Below are 17,601 nucleotides of genomic sequence, written 5' to 3' on the forward strand. Positions count from 1 at the left end.
CTTTACTCTGGATTTTGACTGTTGACATTAATAAGCTATTAATGCTCCATGCTGTACATACAATTACCTTATCTCTACTGCCATTGTCCTTATCTTCAGACATCTCATCTTCCCCATCTTCTATCTCCTTTGGGGAAAGGTTCTTTTTCTTCAGTTTCCTTGATTTTTTTCTCTGCTTAAAATGGACAAGATCATTAGGCACATGACAGGGCCTTCAACAGTCCATGCTATCCATGTTTTTGCCTCCAATATTTGCAGTTGTTTCCATTTGCAATAAATCCGTGTTAGGCCTCATTCTAAAGCTATTTTCATTTGATATCTTTTACTCACACCAGCTAATATAAATATACATGGCAAAAGATAATTTTTGGTATATGTTTGTAGGCTAGGTCTCTCGTGTCTTTTGCCACGCTATAGAAATGGAACCTCCTCAAGGTAAAAGTAGGCAAGCCCCAGGAATTCCTCCCTTTTCCCTTCATTCTGCTCCTTTCACCACGCGTTTTCAAATAACTGTGATGGTTTTAAAAAAAAAAATCAGTAATTCCACCACCGACTGCTCAAATGGAAGCACACAGAGCCAAACAGCACACCACACCGGAACAAAATCAGTACCTACAATTCAAGTGTCTTTACGTCTCCAGACTGAAAACTCAGTGTTGAATGGAGCAGCTTCCATCTCTGCCCCCACCAAAATTTACAACACAAATAAGGAGTCTCAAGCCAGAACCGTTAACCATCACTTCCCAAATTAACCTGCACAGTGTCTTCCCTGACTAGTTCTCCTTTTAATAGTACCGCGGGTGTAGGTAGGGCCCCGCCCACCGCGCGGCCGCAGTCCCGGACGCCAAGCCCCAGCGGAACAGAACTAGGCCCGCAGGCGCCGACACCTCCCAGCGGCCGCTCTACACTCCAGAACCTAGCCAAACACAGCCCGGAAGGGGGCCGCACTCTCGTGATTCCGCCTCGCCCAATCAGAGCCCGTGATACCTTTGGGCCAATCCCGAACCGCGACCCCAGAGAGGGGGCGGGGACTCGAGCTGGGACAGCACGTGCTGCGCCTGCGCGCGGGGAGGACATTTTAGTGCGGGCGGGAGCCGGTAGTGTCCATGGTCCGGATTCTCGGAGGTCGTTCGGCATTAGCCCCAAGTTGCCAGGGGACAAGGCGCAGGTTTCGCTAAGTTCGGGGACCTGGCGGGAGGTCACACAGCTAACCTACGGGTGGAGCTGTAAAACGTAAATAGCAGTCATAAAAACAGTCTTTCGTTGTGGGCTTGTGAGCCAGGGTCGGTTCCAGGCGCTTACATCCGTTAACCTGGTTAGGCAGCCACGCACTCACTGGAGTGTGTGTTAGACCTGCTGCGATTTTCAGCCTAGAAGGAGGCACAGGCCTTAACAGCCAAGCGCAGCGGGGACCAGAGCCTGGCAGTTGGCCTTCTGACCCCAGGCATCGCAGCTTCACTGCCCACTGGCTCCTGAAACTGCCATCAAAGTAGTGACGGTAGTAATGGTCATAGGTAAAATACACTGATAGATGTTTTAAGCAAGGCATTGTACTGGTTACTTTTTATACGTTTTATTGTGGACTTTTAGAAACAAACTTGTGACTTAGATGTTATTACTAGTTTCATTTTACATTTAAGGAAATTGAGGCTCACAGAAGTTAAGGAACTCATCCGAGGCCATTAATTTGCATCCTCAGTTATTTAATATAGTCTCCTAGTTTCTTTGATTTAAACCATCATTAACGTGCTATCTTATGATCATTAGCACAGTTAGGCCCAATAGCAGGATGAAAATTCTAGTAATTATACCCATATTGGGATTTGGAAAAGGGCTTTGGGGGGGGGGGCGTGTGGGGGAAGGGTGGCCCTGAGTAAGTTCCAAGTTGGGAAAGAAGAGGAAGATCGATCTTCCTACATAGTTCAGAGATTTTAGTCCCTCACTGAATGTAGTAAAAGAATATTGACCAATAGCATTTACATTTGGAATGCAAGATGCTTCAAGGTAAAGAAATAATGTCAATTAAACTAACAAGCTAAAGGAAGAAAAACACTATATCATTTTAGATAAAGCTTATCTGTGAAAATGTAAAAAAAAATTTTGATGGCAAAAATTAAGAAGCATTCTTATTAAAATCAGTAATAAGAATTTAGAATATAAATGTCATTCTTAAGACGCCAAGCAAAAATCTATAAGTGAAATTATGACGGATTTGCCATGATACAATTTAAAACTTTGGATGCATGAGTCTTTATAAACAATTCTAAAATACAAGAAACAAATTGGGAATAAATATTTATAACGTATAATAAAAATTTTGTATCAGAATATGAAAAAAACTACAGTAAGAAAAAGCAGGCAAAGGATATGAAAAGCAATTTTCAGAAGAAATTTAGGTAGCACATAAAGCTATGAAGAGATGCTCAACTGTACAACTGTTCAGGAAAATGGGGTGTGAGAGAATGGTCCTGTCTCAGGTCTCCCTCGAGTCCCTGGGACACACCCCATCAAGTGAGGGTCCTTGGCTTCACACAGGAAAGAATTCAAGACTGAGCCGTAGGAAAGCGAAAGTAGATTTATTCCAGGTGATACACACTCTATAGAGAGTTTGGGCCACCTCAGAGGGCGAGAGGAAGAGTGATCATGAGGTGAAGGGTTGTTAGTTTTCATGAGCTGGGTGATTTTGTATGCTAACAAGTGGGAGGGTTATTCCAACTATTTTGGGGAAAGGGGCAAGGATTTCCAGTAATTGGACTATTGCTCACTTTTTGGGCTTTTATGGCCAGCCTTGGAACTGTCATGGTGCAACAGGGGAGTGCCAGTTAGCATGCTAATACATTACGGTGAACGTATAATGAAGTTTAAGATCAACTGGAAGTCAAATATTCTGCATCTTTGTTCTGACCAGTATAGTTTATATCCTATCCTCAATTGCTGTGTCATTCTTTTAATGGTAGTGCCCTGCCTTCTTCCCTCCTGTCTCAGAACTGCCAGGGAATTAATTTAAAACAATAATATGATACCACTTTGTATCCATCAGATTAACAGAAATTAAAGCATAGAACAAGTGTTTTGGGTTTGTGGGGGATACTGGTGAAAAGGCAACTTGTTACTATAGAGGAGGAAAAATATCTTTTTCCTCTACTTGTCTAAATTTTTGGCTGAGGACCTGTAACAAAAGGCAGATTAACAAGAGAAAAGCATATAAACTTATTTAAGTTGTATGTGTCACAGAGCCTTCGTAAGGAAATGAAAACCTGAAGAATTGGTGTTTTCATGCTAGATTTTTATTTTGTTCTATTTTTAGCAAGGGATGGAGATAATTAGGTTTGTTTATTTACTTATTTATTTTAGAGGAGGTACTGGGGATTGAACCTTGGACCTCGTGCATGCTAAGCATATAGCTTACCACTTGAGCTATACCCTGCTCTTCATGCTAGGTCTGATGAAGAGTGGAGGGTGTGAAAAAATGTGATAGGACAGAAAGGGTGATGAGGTAAGTGGTTCACTGGGAGAAATGACAAGGTCTGTTTGCCCAGATTCCTCCTGGTGTTCCCCAGTCTTGGAGAAAAGAATGCTCCTTTTCTGTGAGTGGAGGGAGGGTCTTGTAATCTGCTTCAGGGGAAAGTCAGAGAGTCCTTCCTGCACCTGCTTTTTTCCAGTGCATTCAGCTTAAACTATTCACTGAGCCAAGGCGCTGTGTCTTGGGGTAGCATAGCCTGATCCCCCTCATTACAAACACCTGGAGAGAAATTTGGCAATTTCCATTGAGGTAAAAATTTTCATTCCTTACATTTAGGAATTCTACTCTTTTCACCCAGCGATAAGTTATTGCGCTGATGAAGAGACAAATATGTGAATCTTTACTGCAACCTTTACAAAAATTATGGACGTTTCTCAAACATACATTATTAAATAGAGAGAATATATAATGATTCCCTTTTTACCATAATTAATCACTTCAATGTTTTTGCCATTCGTTTTTCAACTATTCCCTGTCTCACTTTTTTTCTTTTTTTTTTTTTTTCTTTCTTTGGTTTTTTGTTTGTTTGCTTCTTTGGCTTGAGTATTTAATGTGATTCCTAGGCATCCTATTATTTCTCCTGTAAACACTTTATTTGTACTGCTACAGGCTCCATACATGTCATTAGAGATGCTCCACCCTTCCCCCTGCCAAAGCTCAGAGGCCACTCAGGCCCTTTCTCCCAGAACTTTGAGTCTTGAGCAGCATTGCCTCCTCGTGGAAGCCTTTGCTCCACTAAGGCAGGTGCCTCTCTTCTGTGCCCCAGAGTTCCAGCTGTCAGAGCACTTGTATGTCCCCCATCCCAGGTTTGGACAGTGCCTGGTACATGGCCAATAGATGGTAGCTGAATGAATGATGTCCACATTGCTTAGAGCTAATGAAGGTACTTGAATATTAGATTAAAATATCCCAGGTCCTCTTGGAGATGTTCCAGAGACTGTGGCAGCAGCTTCCAGGCCCTCCAGTCTAGCCCTAGCCTGTGGCCACCTCTTCTGATCCAGGACACTCTTACCCACTGAATCCCCACTGTCCCTCACCTGGGCCATAGCCTCTTTTCCCACACCCCCCAACTGTCCTACCCTGCCCTGTGCAGAACTTTGAAAGAGGATGAGGTTGGAGTGTTGCATTTAAAGAAGCCACACTGGGGGGATTGGGGTGGGGGGTGTATAGCTCAGTGGTAGAGTGCATGCCTAGCATGCACAAGGTCCTGGGTTCAAGCCCCAGTACCTCCATTAAATAAATAGATGAATAAACCTAATTACCTCCTCCCCCCAAAAAAAAGATTAATTTAAAAAATTTAGAAAGAAGGGAAGGAGGGAAGGCAGGCAGGCAGGCAGGCAGAGGCCACACAGGAAAACAGTACGGAAATTCATTAAAAAAATAAAAATACACTTACCATATGATCCAGCAACCCCACTCCTGGGCATATATCTGGAGGGACCTCTAATTCATAAAGATACATGCACCCCAATATTCATAGCAGCACTATTTACAATAGCCAAGATATGGAAGCCACCTAAATGTCCATCTTTATCCAGATGACTGGATAAAGAAGATGTGGTATATATTTACACAATGGAATGTGACTCAGCCATAAAAAAGAATGAAATAATGCCATTTGCAGCAAGATGGATGGAAATAGAGATTATCATACCTAGTGAAGTAAGCCAGAAAGAGAAAGAAAAATTCTGTAAGGTATCACTTATATGTGGAATCTTAAAAAAAAAAAAAAAAAAAGAGACACAAATGAACTTATTTATGAAACAGAAAGGGACTCACAGACATAGAAAACAAACTTATGGTTACCAGCAGGAGAAAGAGGTGGGAAGCAATAAACTGGAGTTTGGGATTTGCAGATACTAACTACATAAAATAGATAAGCAACAAGATATTCAATATCTCGTAATAACCTATAATGAAAAAGAATATGGAAAGAAATATATATATATATATAAAACTGAATCACTATGCTATACACCAGAAACTAACACAACATTGTAAACTGACTATACTTCAATTTAAAACATCAAAATAAATGTGGAAAAAAATTTTTAAAGGAAATTCTTGAAATTTGGTAAATAAATTATCAACATATTTTGTTATGCAGGCTACCTTGGGCCTAAGTATCCTAGGATTCTCTTTCTAGAAAAGTAAAAAACAGGGAAAGAAGACAAAAATAAAGTTAGCAAGAGAAAAACAAGTAAATTGCCACTTCCTGAGGGTGAGATTGTGTTTTCTTCATTGTTAACATATATGCTGTTTAGTTCAATGTCTGAGCACAGTGAGTTTTCATTCAAAATTTAGTCCAAAGAATGAAAGTTCTTTGTGGGCAGAGATATTTGCCTCTTTTTGTCTGTAGTTGCTCTAATTCCCAGAACGGTGCCTGGCGTAGAAGAAGTGCTCAATAAATACTTAATGACATCATTTTAAAAATAAATAAAGAGGCCACACAAAGGGGCATTTACCTTAGAGAGTAACTATCATCCTCAGACTGAACCTTAGAGATTTAGGACACTCTTTGGAAGAATGCAGTGGTCAGTGCTGGCCTCTGAGTCTCTTACTTGTGTGCAGGCAGGGTGCACGTTCTTTCTTAAGAAATGTCCATACCTTTCAGTCCAGTCTGACTTTGGCCTAAGGCTGTTCTGACTTTTGAACCAGGATTTGAACCCTGGTAGCCTGAGTCTAGAGTCCTTGCTGCTTTGTCTGAAGAAGCACACCAAAAGTTTTGTGCTGGAGAGAATTAGACTATTAGAAAAATATAAATATGTTTCTAGGATCAAATTCCTTAAATCTGTCCTCATTGTTCTTGCCTCTTAAAAAAAGAGTTTTAAAAAAAGAGTGAGAGAGAATGAAAATAATTATTAAGTATTACAGACTATAGTTTGGGGTTTTAAAACAATCAGTGATAATATTTGCTCATCTTAGAAAAATGTAAAGATAACAACTAGTAGAACAAATAGAAAGTGTAACCTTCACATCAGTGGTTGATGGATCTGTTAAGGTTCTTGGTTGCAAACAACAGCAAAAGATTCTGGTCAACTTAAGCAGAAAAGGAATTGATTGAAAGGCTCTTGGTAGCTCAGAAGAACAGGAAGTTTGGAAAACCCAGCAGAGAAAATGGGTGGAGACCAAGGCAGGCTGGGCAGCAGGAGCCCCAGGGCAGCCTGGACAGGATGCTGCTGTTAGTACTGCAGCCTTGGACACATCTGCCCCTGTTGTCGTGGGTCTTAGTATCACTTGCTCCAGATGGAAGTCCCAGGTCACATCATCCAGCTGGCCAAGTGCAAGTCATGAGCCACACAGTGACATCATGGGTGAAGAGTGTCCAGAACCCTTTCAGCTTCTGTAGTGGGAGCCTGGGCTTGGTCTCCCACCAAGAGTCACCCACTGAGGGATTCCCCACAAGGGGAAGGAAGTGCAAATATAGGGAGCCCTCCAAAAAGGCAACTCCTCTTTACAAAGAAAACTTGGGACAGAGAAAACTTGGTGGATGCATTAGAAGACAAGAATGTCAGGACTGGGGAGGGTGTAGCTCAAGTGGTAGAGCACATGCTTAGCATACATGAGGTCCTGGGTTCCGCCCCCAGTACTGCCTCTAAGAATAAATAAATAAGTAAACCTAATTACCTTCCCCCACCAAAAATAAAAAAGTAATAACAATTTTTTTTTAAATGTCAGGACTGGTCTGGAAATGCCATCTGACCATGTAAGACTAGCTGTGAAGTGCTGCATCGTTTCCATTTCCTGAGTCAGTACTTAACAGAAGGAAGGCTGGGCAAATGCAGCTTTGTTGATGAGACATCTTGGACTTCCCAAGAAGTTCCCAAGAATTCTTGTAGTTCCCAAAGAAAATAAACCTTTTTTTTCTGAGAAGGAAAGGGTGATTCCAGTATGTTCACCTCAGCAATACTGGCAGAGAGGGCTGTGTGTGATGGACCATGGGATCTGGGACCCATTAGAAAGGAAGTGAAGATCTGAGGAAGCTGATGGATTGGGAGAAAACAGAGCAGTCAAGAGGCTAGATGAAGTTAAAGAATAAACCTATCACTTAGCAACAGAGCAAGAAGGAGGCAGTCACAGTCAAGAGTTCACACTTCCAGAAATGGAAAAACTGGAGGTCCTGGGAGTGAGGAGGTGACCAGGAACCGAGAGGCTGGGGTGGAGGAGAGTCTCCAGAAGCTGCAGGAAAGATCTAGAGCTGATGTCAGGGCGGCAGCAGGCCATCCACGTGGACTTCAGCATCACCCACGCAGGAGTGGAGCAGACAAGAAGTAGAGCCCAAACTCTTGAACATGGGAGAAGGAGGGATGTGTGTGACCGCAGCTGGGACAGGAGGTGACTTGAGCCCCAGGTGAGCCAGACACTTAGGAGTTGAGGACTCCTGTCCTGGAAGTAGCCCTGGGCATTTGGGAATGCTGTCCCCACTCTGACCAGTGCAGGAGAGCAAGTAGCGGAAGATGCTGCTTCCAGGAGAGAGAGCGGGATCTTGCTGGCTGGCCTTTCCACCTCCATCCCTTTTTCTCCAAGGCTGAGCCCAGAGCTGCTGTTTCTACTTTCCATGGTAACCAGTGACTCATGGCAAATGGGACCTAGCCACTGACATGCTGTGGAGACCCTTGAGAGACATACATCAAGTTTACACTAAGATCTGGTGCCTTCTGACAACTCACAGCCTTCACCTTCCCCAGTCTGCCCAGTGCTTCTCTGCGCATAGTAGTCCCTTTGTAAACGCACACTGACCAAAGTTCCTGACTATCACTTAAGAGAGGTCCCAGGGAGTCCAGTCTTTAGCTCAACTTCAAGCTCCAGCCAGAAGCTTGGCATCTGACCGTTCCCCTCAACCACGCCCCTTCCCCCGACGCCACCTCAAGGCCTCCTGGGAGCTCATTTCCGAGGTGTCACTGGGCACTCATAACTCTGCATAGACTCTTTTCACAAGCTCCTTTCACAAATCCCCCATTCATCTTGTATATAGTGGTTTCCTCCAGAGAGTAAGCCACAATAGTTTTTAATTTTTTCTTTTCCTGACTTAATCCTTTAGTTAAAAAAAACTATAGTAAAATACACATAAAATTTACCATCTTAACTATGTAAGTGTACAATTCAGTATTGTTCAAGTATGCTTACCCTGTTTTGCAACCAATCTCCAGGACTTTTTCATCTTGGAAAACTGATCTGTACCCATTAAACAACTCTCCATTTCCCCCTCCCCTCCTCCCCCAGCAAGGGTGGTTTTTAATTATTTTAAATTGTTTTGACTTTTGCTCATCTGTACTTTCCAATTTTTCTAAAATGAATATTTATTATTTTTACAATTGAATTGCAAAAACTCCAGAACATTACACGCAACCCTGTACAATTTCCTCCACTTTTCAGGCAGGGAACCTGAGACCTGAGCAGGGGAGAGTCTGCAGGGAGGACTCGGCCCGCAGGCCCCATAGCACCCTGGGTACCCCGCAGCTCCCCTCCAGGGAGGCCAGGGTTCCTTGTACTGCAGTCTCCTCTCGGGAGGAGGACGGCATCCAGGGACTGCAGCAAGACAAGTTCCGGCCATTAACTGAGTCCTGACTGAGCACCAAGTCGCCCACGGGGACTGGGGATGGGGCTTTGTTTCAGGACATACTTGTCCAGTCTCTCTTTTCACCTCACTGAGCCCCAAGCAGTCCTCACAGGGTCACTCTTTGCCCTTGGTTTGCCCATGTCTCTTGCCCCCAGAGAGTCTCTGGCCAGTCAGTCCCAATGCTCTGCTCACCTCAGACCCCCAAGCCAGCCTGTGAGGAGATGAGTCCAGAGGCAAGCAGGGACCTCTGCTCACATGCAGTCCCTCTGCCCTAGGACAAGTGGCTCTCGAGGGGGTGGGGTGGGGAGCATGCGGGTGTCAGGGAGGGAGTAAGGGTTGGGGGTTGATGAGGACCTAAAGATTTCCTAAAATTTCTACCTTGTTAATCTGAGGGTATCTCTTTTGTTACAAGCAGTGACTTCTGCACACACACACAGAAAACCACAGCTAAGGTGTCAAAGCAAGACACTGTAGAATGTCAGGGCCCCTTTCATTTTGCAAACAAGGGACCAAGGCTTATAAGGTGAGGTGACTTCCTTGATGCCACAGGGCACGGTGCTGGCAGCAGGGCTGAGATTGGAACCAGGTCCCCTGGATCCCTGCTATACCTGCCACCTAGTGCCTCTACCAGATGGAGATCCCAGAGCAGAACGAGCCGACTGGGAGCCAGGGAAGAGTCAGGGCAGAGGAGGGTCCCAGGTGCAGGCCAAGAGCTAGAGAGGCACTGAATGGGCCGGAACCTGCAGAAGCTTAGGGAGAAATGGCAAGGAAAGGTTGGGCCGCGTGGAAACACTTCAGAAACTGTAGTGGGAGGGGAGTCCCCAGATGGAGTCACTGTGCCCAGTTAACCAACTCTGACGTCCCTACAGGGGTGGGCCTGTAACTGGGGGCCTGGGGATCTGGAGGGCAGACCCTTAAAGACCTTAAATTCCTTCTGATACATGGGTGGGGCAGGGGTCACTGAGGTGATGGCCCAAGTTTCTAGGCTGAAATGGGACAAGGTACAAAGGGGACAGGCCATGAAGACATCCCTGCAGAGGAGGCACATGTGGCCCCCAAAGCTGGGCATGGCGCTCTGGCACCCTGGGGTGAAGCTGCCTCGAGGTTCCTCTCAGAAGGGGTCAGTCTCTTGCTGCCCCCCTGGGCCACCATTCTCAGCCAGAGGGTGGGCTCTGTTGCCCAGGGAGCCCGTGTCACACAGGGTGCTGCCTGTGGTCACCCTGCTGAGGCTGTGGGAGCTGTGGCAGGGTCTGTGGCGGTGGTAGCAGGCCCCCAGGCGCAGGGCTTCCCAGAAGGTGTCGCGGAAGCGGCTGGACATGAGGCTGTAGAGCACGGGATTGGCGGCCGAGCCAAGGTAGAAGAAGATGCCGGAGACGACGTGCACATACTGGAAGGCCAGGTGCAGGCCCTCGGTCCAGCGGGACACGAAGCTCCACATGAGGCGGTCGATGTGGAACGGGGCCCAGCAGATCCCAAACACCACGACCAGCACAACTGCGGGCAGAGAAAGAGACTTGAATACCCACCAGAGCCCTCTCAGTGGCTTGCCCTGGGCTTCAATTTGGTCCGCCCAGTCTCACCTCCTCTCCTCTCCCACAGGCCACCCTTGCCCACCATCCATCTGGAAGTTTCTGGAAGTTTGCCTGCCCTGACCGCGCCCCTTTTAGAGAGACTACTCTCACCACTGTCACTGACTGGGCAGTGGGTGTGTGCCCTGGACCAGGTGTGGACACCCGAGCCCAGCTGGCCTGGTCTGATTCTGTCCCCGTGGAACTGGAACTGAGTGACTCAGCTGGGATGCTGAGCCCTAGCGTGACACAGACTGCCGGGCTAAGCCCACTCTGGGTGACATCTCGGGGCCATGCTTGCTGATGTAAGCAGGAGAATGGGGCCCATGGCCAGATGGTAGTAGACAGGGAGCTTATGGGGCCAGAGAGAGCGAGGCAGACACACATACCCTACACTTGCCTGCTTTAGCCCTAGAAGCCTTCCCAGCCCCCAGCTCTCCCAGGCCCCGCTGAATATCCTGCCCTGCATTAACTCCCCCTTCCTTGACAACCCCCCACCCCAACCACCAGCAAAAAGCAGGACAGGCCAGCTGAGCCCTCACTCTTTCTCCCAAGCTTCCCTCCAGCTCTGGTCTTAACCACGCCCTTCCTTGGGTTTCTGCCTTCAGGTTTGCCTTGATTTTTGTTTCTTGTTCCTCATGTTTGCTTCTCTAATTTACAATCTTTCCCCTGCAATGTCTTCCACCTCACACCCCAGCATGGTTTTCCTCACAACCCCAGATATCAATCGGGACGTTGGTTACAACATCCCCAGCACACAGCCTGTACACAGTAGTCCCTCGGGAAGCAAAGATGGAGGAAGGAGAGGAAAAGCCAGAGCCCCGGGCCAGCAAGCAAGGCAGCCTTAAGGAAACACCCCACCTTCACAGGACAAGAGCTGTCCCAGAAGAGCAGACTCAGCCCCTGTGGTCGGGGGAGCAGGAGGCAGTGGAGACAGCCAAGGGGCAGGTGGTCTTGTGCAGGAGGCAGGCACAAAGTGTCAAGGTCACTCCCATCTTAGGGGACTGCACAAGTGACCCTGGCCTCCTGGGCACTGTCCTGGGGGGTGAGAGGAGTGGGTCTCTCTGGGAATGCGGCAGTCCCCAGTTAGCTGGCTATAATCCCATGGCTTTGGTCAAGGTCTCACCAGCCCTGTCCTGCCCTGGCTCACCCCACCTACCTGATTCAGGTCCTGTGTGATAGGATGAGATAGGGAGGGAATCAATGATTGGCTGAGCATCAGTTTGGCTTCCCCAGGGCCCCTGTCATTGAAGAAGCACCAGGCTTAGGCCACAGAAAGATCCAGAGCCTCAAGGCAGCTGAGTGTTCCCCCGGCTGGCCCCCATCCACACTTCTGCCCTGATTCTCCTGGGCTCTGCACACCGACCCTCACAGACATGCCTCCTGATGACCTCTTTTAGATCATGGTCACTCCTGTGGTCCCCAGGGAACCACAGACATACTGTAGAGAAAATTCATCATCTTGCCTTTCCAGCACCCTGCTCCCCATCTTTTCAAACTTTACTTCCCCCAGATCCCACCATGTGAGTCTGTGGGGGCTGCTCACCTCAGCATCCTGCCACTCTGGCCAAATGGCAGGCCATGACCTAAGCCCATTAATCAGAATCCTTCCCTGGGATTTTCAGTAGCCACTAAGAGAAGAGGAGAACAGTTCCTCAGGAAAGGGGAGCTCCATGCCCCCTACCCTGGCTGGTTAGGGAAGGACAGAGCCTAGAAATATATATTTAGGAGTAAAGGTGAGAGACCTGCCTGGAGGGCCCAGATCCCATGAACAGCCAAGCCACATGCCTCCGGACTGCCTGTGGTTGGTTCCATGAGCCAGGGCTGGCTGCATGGGTGCCACCTGTGCATTTGCACAGGGCCCGCACCTCAGAAGGGTCAAGAGAGCAGCTCTGCTATTGCTGTTTTGTCATTCTTACTGAGTTTTTTAAACAGGGGACCACAAATTTTCATTTTGCATTGGGTCCCACAAATTATGTAGCTGATCTTGCCGTGAACCATTAGCATTTATCTTTGGTGTCGGTTTCTCACAAGGTAATCTAAAAAAGTATACACCTGCAGTGTGAGAGTGTGCCCATGCGCGCGCACACAGTGGGTGGGAGTGGTGTTACTCCATACCTCACATTCGGCCTCCATCATAAACCCAGACACTCAGCCCCTTCCCCAGGGCCCCTGGAAGCCCCAGCTTCATACCCAGTGCCTGGCTCAGCCCCTCTTGCCAGCAGCAAAACTTACACAGCATCTTGGTCACCTGTGTCCGACCCCTATTCGGCAGCCGCTGGAGCCTGCGGCTGTCCCTGGTTCTGGCTCTGCCCTTGGACTCCTGCCTGAGCAGCAGCAGCCTCTCACGCCGCAACCGCAGCCCGATGAGCAGGTAGAGCACGCTGATGGTGGCCATGGGCAGGCAGAAGAAGAGCAGCGCGGTGGTCTGCACGACCAGATTGTAGACGGCTCTTGGGCGGACCAAAGTGCACACGGCCGAGCCAGGCACTGTGCCCCGGCAGGGGATATTCAGCTGCTGGATGCCATGCAGGCTGGTGTTGGGCAGAGAGCAGAGCACCGCGAGGCTCCAGATGGTCCCGAGCACGCGGCGCACGTGGGAGTGCGTCACCACGGACCTGGCCTGCAGCGGGTGCACTACGGCCACGTAGCGCTCCACGCTCAGGGCAGTGACGTTGAGCACCGAGGCCAGGCAGACCGTCTCGAAGAGCAGCGTGCGGAAGTAGCAGCCGCCGGTTCCCAGCAGGAAGGGGTAGTTGCGCCACATCTCGTAGAGCTCCAGCGGCAGGCCCACGAGCAGCACCAGCAGGTCCGACACGGCCAGGCTGAAGAGGTAGTAGTTGGTGGGCGTGCGCATGGCCCTGTGGCGCAGGATGACAGTGCAGGTCAGCCCGTTGCCCACAGCACCCACCACGAAGATCAACAGGTATGTGACACAGATGGGTAGGAACAGCTCCATCTGCTGGGGCCCCAGGTACTTGAACTTGAGCTCCTCATCAGTCAGGTTTAAGTCCTCAGGGTCAAAGGACTCCAAGGCTCTGCTGCCATTGCAGGGCACCAGGCTCTTTGCACCCAGGGACCTGTTTCCAGGGAGGATGGAGCAGTTGAGGCAAAGAGGAGCCTGTGGAACAAAAAAAAGAGTGACACCAGAAAAAGCCACTCAGGGAACCTGGCTCTGTCATAATTTATCAAACGAAAAATGCCATCAATAGATACTAAGGAGGCCGTTATTTTATATAACACAGAGAAGGACAAACTCTGCCATACATTTTAAAATGGCATTACAATTTCAGAGATATAAATATATACATCTTAAAAATAGTAAAAAGCGGGACTTCAATTTTAAATTTCAAGATCTAGTAAAGCCTTTGAATAGTGATGCAGCCTGATCTCAAGCATGGGCTTTGTTATCAGCAGCCTCTCCTTGGTTCTCTCCCATTTCAAGCCATTGACTTTGGGAGAGACGCTCAGCTTGGACATCTGTAAAATGGGCACAATACATAGTATCATATGGTTTTAAGAGCAAGGGCTCTGGAAACAGCTGCCTTGATTCAAATCCAGCCTCTCAAATTCCGGGCTGTGGGGCCATTTTCATGGTAACCTCTCTGCAGTTGTTTCCATATTATAAAGATAAAGAAATTTAGCCCATGAAAGGCATTAACGCAGGGCCCTGCCTGACACACAGAAGGGCCTGATTACGTCACCTCACTGTGAGGACTGATTCACTGTGGGCATCAAGCAAAGGCATGAACAGTCCAAAAGCTATAATGCAGATCCGAAAGTTCGTTCTTGTTTCTGTTTTCTATCACCTGAACTGTTTGGAGTTGAAATATTTGCCAGACCTTGACACTGCCAGTTCTGAGGTTCCCTCTCCTCTCTCAGGCTCCTCTCTTTGCTAGTCCACCAGATATTGTAGTTAAGGACCCAAGCCATGAAGCTAATGGCCTGCAGTCAAATGCTAGCTCTGCCACCCTCTTCTGTGACAGGCCCTCACTGTGCCTTGGTCTCCTCATCTATAAAATGGGTAAGTCGATAGAGCCTTCCTCATAATTTCTTGGAAGATTAAATGAGAGAGTAAGTTCTCAGGAGTGTGCCTGACATTTTAGGTGCTCAACTTCAGTGCGTAGTAACATGATCCTTCCTTCCCACAGGCAAAGGAAGGACAATTCAGGGGACTGGGCCAGGGGCTGAATGGGATTCCACTGGGCATGTGGCTTGACTCAAAAAGCCAGGAGCTGTCTTACTGAGCCTGTTCCCCAAACCGCCACCACCACGTCCCCTCCCCTCTGAGCAACCACGGATTTTCAAGCTTGGTTCCTGGATCCTCTCTTAGGCTTCATTTCCTGTCCTCAGGTGGGGGCTTGGGAACTCCCGGTCCCCAAGTACCTGTACACCCACCGTTCAACTTTCTTTTTCAGGTCCTTCTTTTTCCAAGATCCCAAGGGTTCTTAATCCTGAGTATCTTCTTCTTCACCAAAGCCCCCACCCAGAAGCTTCCCCCAGCCTCCTTGCCTCTCCGACGCCTAATCCCGCATCTTGGAATCAAGGCTTATCTTCATCCATTCAAGTGGTCCTCTGGCCCCACCACACCCGCATTCCCTACCCAGGCTGCTGTGGGATCCGAGCGGAGACCGCGGAGATGAGTTGAGAGCTCGCAAGCGCCGACTCTGGTTCGAGGGAGACTCCGTCGCCCCCGGGAAAGGTCGTCGCACAGAGCCCCCCAGCCCCGCTGCACGCGTGGCGGGCAAAAAAGACAGAAATACCCCGGGAGGCTGCGAGTCCCCCTGGGAGGGGGGAGCCCCGACGGGCTCCCCGATTCCTACTGCCCTGGGGAGACCCTTCCCGCGCGCTCTCCCCGCCTGGCCGCTTGCGTTCCAGCCGCTGCGCCCTTGCCCGCGCCGGCATCCTGCTCACTTACCATGCCATCTGCAGCCAGCGAGATCCGGGGGCCAGGAGCCCACCCGCTGAGCGTAGGGCGGGCGTCCATGGACCGATCGATGTGCAGACGCGGCGCCAGGAGCGAGCCGACAGGCGGACTGACGGCGGCGGAGCCACAAGCAGCCCGCGGGGTCGCCCCGCCTGTCCGGGGCCCAGGGCGCCCGGGCCAGGACCGCCAATAGGCGGCAGTGGCGCCCCCGCAGGCCACCCGGCCGCTGAACCTAGACACATTCATTTGAGGCCCCTCATACCCACCCAGCCCGTAGCAATTGTGTTTTCAAGTATTTGATGGAGCGCTTCCAGAAGCACTGTTACCTCGTGGAACCCTCACAACAACCCATTTTACAGATAAGAAAACTGAGCATCAGAGAGGTGAAGTCCTAGTGAACTGGGATCTCACATGCTGAACCCATGCTCCAGCAGTCTGACTCTTAGCATAACCCTTATTATGGTGTCCCTCCAGATCCCACCCTCTCCTGCCCCATGTTTCAAACCTCCAAGGATGTCCCACCAACCTCTCCTAGTCAACAAGCCCCAAAGGATCTCATTCCCTCTCTTAGGTATGGAGATCCCCCATCTCTGTATCTCAGTCCGAGGACAGCAGTCTCCACCTTCTCATTTCCAGAGCCTTCCAGTCCCTGAGTCCAGGTCCTCATCCCTTCCCAGAACTGCTGCAGGAAACTCCATTCTCCCTCCAGTTTGACCTCCCACAGCACAGTCATCTTCTTGAACCCCCAACAATGACATTCCTCTACTTGAAAACCTACTGTAGAGTTGCCCACTCCCTTCTGAAGTCTACCCTGGTGTTGGACCTCCCCGTCTCCACTTGACTTTCTGGGCCTCTCCACTGCTATATTCTCCAGCCCCAGACACCCCCCAAATACCTCTCATCCATTCAAACATGCCCTCTGCCCCTCTCACCCTACTTTGGGGTGTCTGCAGGAGGGAGGGAACTGCACAGAGTGAAGAGCAGTGAATGCCAGGACCCCACCAAGCCTCCTTCCGCTCCTCCAAACCATGCAAGTGTAAACTCCGCAGGGAGCACCTTCCCTGCTCAGCTCACCCCTCCATCTAGCTCCTTAGCTGAAGTTATTTCATCAGGAACTTGCTAGGGAGCCTAGAAGCATGAATTGCACAGGCTGAAATGCTGGCTCCTGGGCCTCTTCCCAGAGTTTGATTTACTTAGTCTGGGCAAGATCCAGAAATCCTTGTTTTTGACACACATACACACCCTCTCCAGAGAGCCCCAGGCCCCAGAATCACACTTTGAGAAGGATGGGAATGGTTAAGTCCAAAGCCCCAGGCCCCAGAAAATCTGCTGGTGAGTTGTGTGGTGGGAAAGAGCCCCTCTGTGCCTCTGTTCCTCTTCCTGTAAAATGTGTCCCATCATTACTCCTATTCTAAGTGTGCTGTGATTCACTGAATGCCAAGATTTAGCACAAGGCTGGCACACAGCAAGCACTCAAGAATATCGCATGGGATTCTGGTGGGATTTGGGTTTGATTATATCCATGTAATGACAACTGGAAGCAAGACCTTCTTCCTTCAGACTTTCACTGCCCCTCCCTCCTCCTCATGAGTCAATGTGTGGCCTTGGAGACTAGAAGTTAAACATTCTGAGTCTCCACCAGGCTCCCTTCCCAGCAACTCCACATGTAAACACAGCCCCAGGCACAGGGAGGTTGCAGGCAGCACAGGGGCACATAGTCCCCATGTCCCTGGGGGAAAGGCTTCTAGGGTGCCTTTAGAGAGCTAACTAAGCCTCAGATGCTTAAGCCTGGCCGGAACCTTCAGATCGGGCTTGCCATCACATCAGATGAGCAGTGAGGGGCAGGCAGCATCACTGGAAACAGCCACTATGGGGTCACAGACAGCACTTAGCGTGTGATGAGCCTTGTCAACCCCACCCCCCCTCACTGGAACACTCAGACACTCACACACACCGCAATGACCATTTTGCACAGACTCTGAGCAGCCTGAAACCCACTGTGGACCCTTTGGAGGTGCTCAAA

The 17,601-nt window shown here is 49.1% G+C and overlaps 1 protein-coding gene across 2 annotated transcripts; it reads right to left on the bottom strand.

The window, feature by feature from the left end:
* Positions 1-8,595: 8,595 nt before the first annotated feature.
* On the bottom strand, positions 8,596-16,629 carry NMUR1 (neuromedin U receptor 1). 2 transcript variants are annotated; one of them, XM_010956064.3, is made up of 3 exons: positions 15,570-16,629; positions 12,887-13,772; positions 8,596-10,577 (listed from the first exon to the last, which is right to left on the bottom strand). In XM_010956064.3, the coding sequence occupies exons 1-3, from the start codon at positions 15,822-15,824 to the stop codon at positions 10,195-10,197; spliced, it is 1,524 nt and encodes a 507-aa protein (XP_010954366.2). In that variant the 5' UTR covers positions 15,825-16,629; the 3' UTR covers positions 8,596-10,194. The 2 variants fall into 2 exon arrangements, with proteins under 2 accessions (XP_010954366.2, XP_074220580.1); XM_074364479.1 differs by having other exon boundaries at positions 8,598-10,577; positions 12,887-13,512; positions 15,570-16,628.
* Between the last annotated feature and the right edge of the window lie 972 nt (positions 16,630-17,601).

The sequence above is a fragment of the Camelus bactrianus genome, chromosome 5 (genome assembly GCF_048773025.1).
Source record: "Camelus bactrianus isolate YW-2024 breed Bactrian camel chromosome 5, ASM4877302v1, whole genome shotgun sequence".
Classification (NCBI taxonomy): Eukaryota; Metazoa; Chordata; class Mammalia; order Artiodactyla; family Camelidae; genus Camelus; species Camelus bactrianus.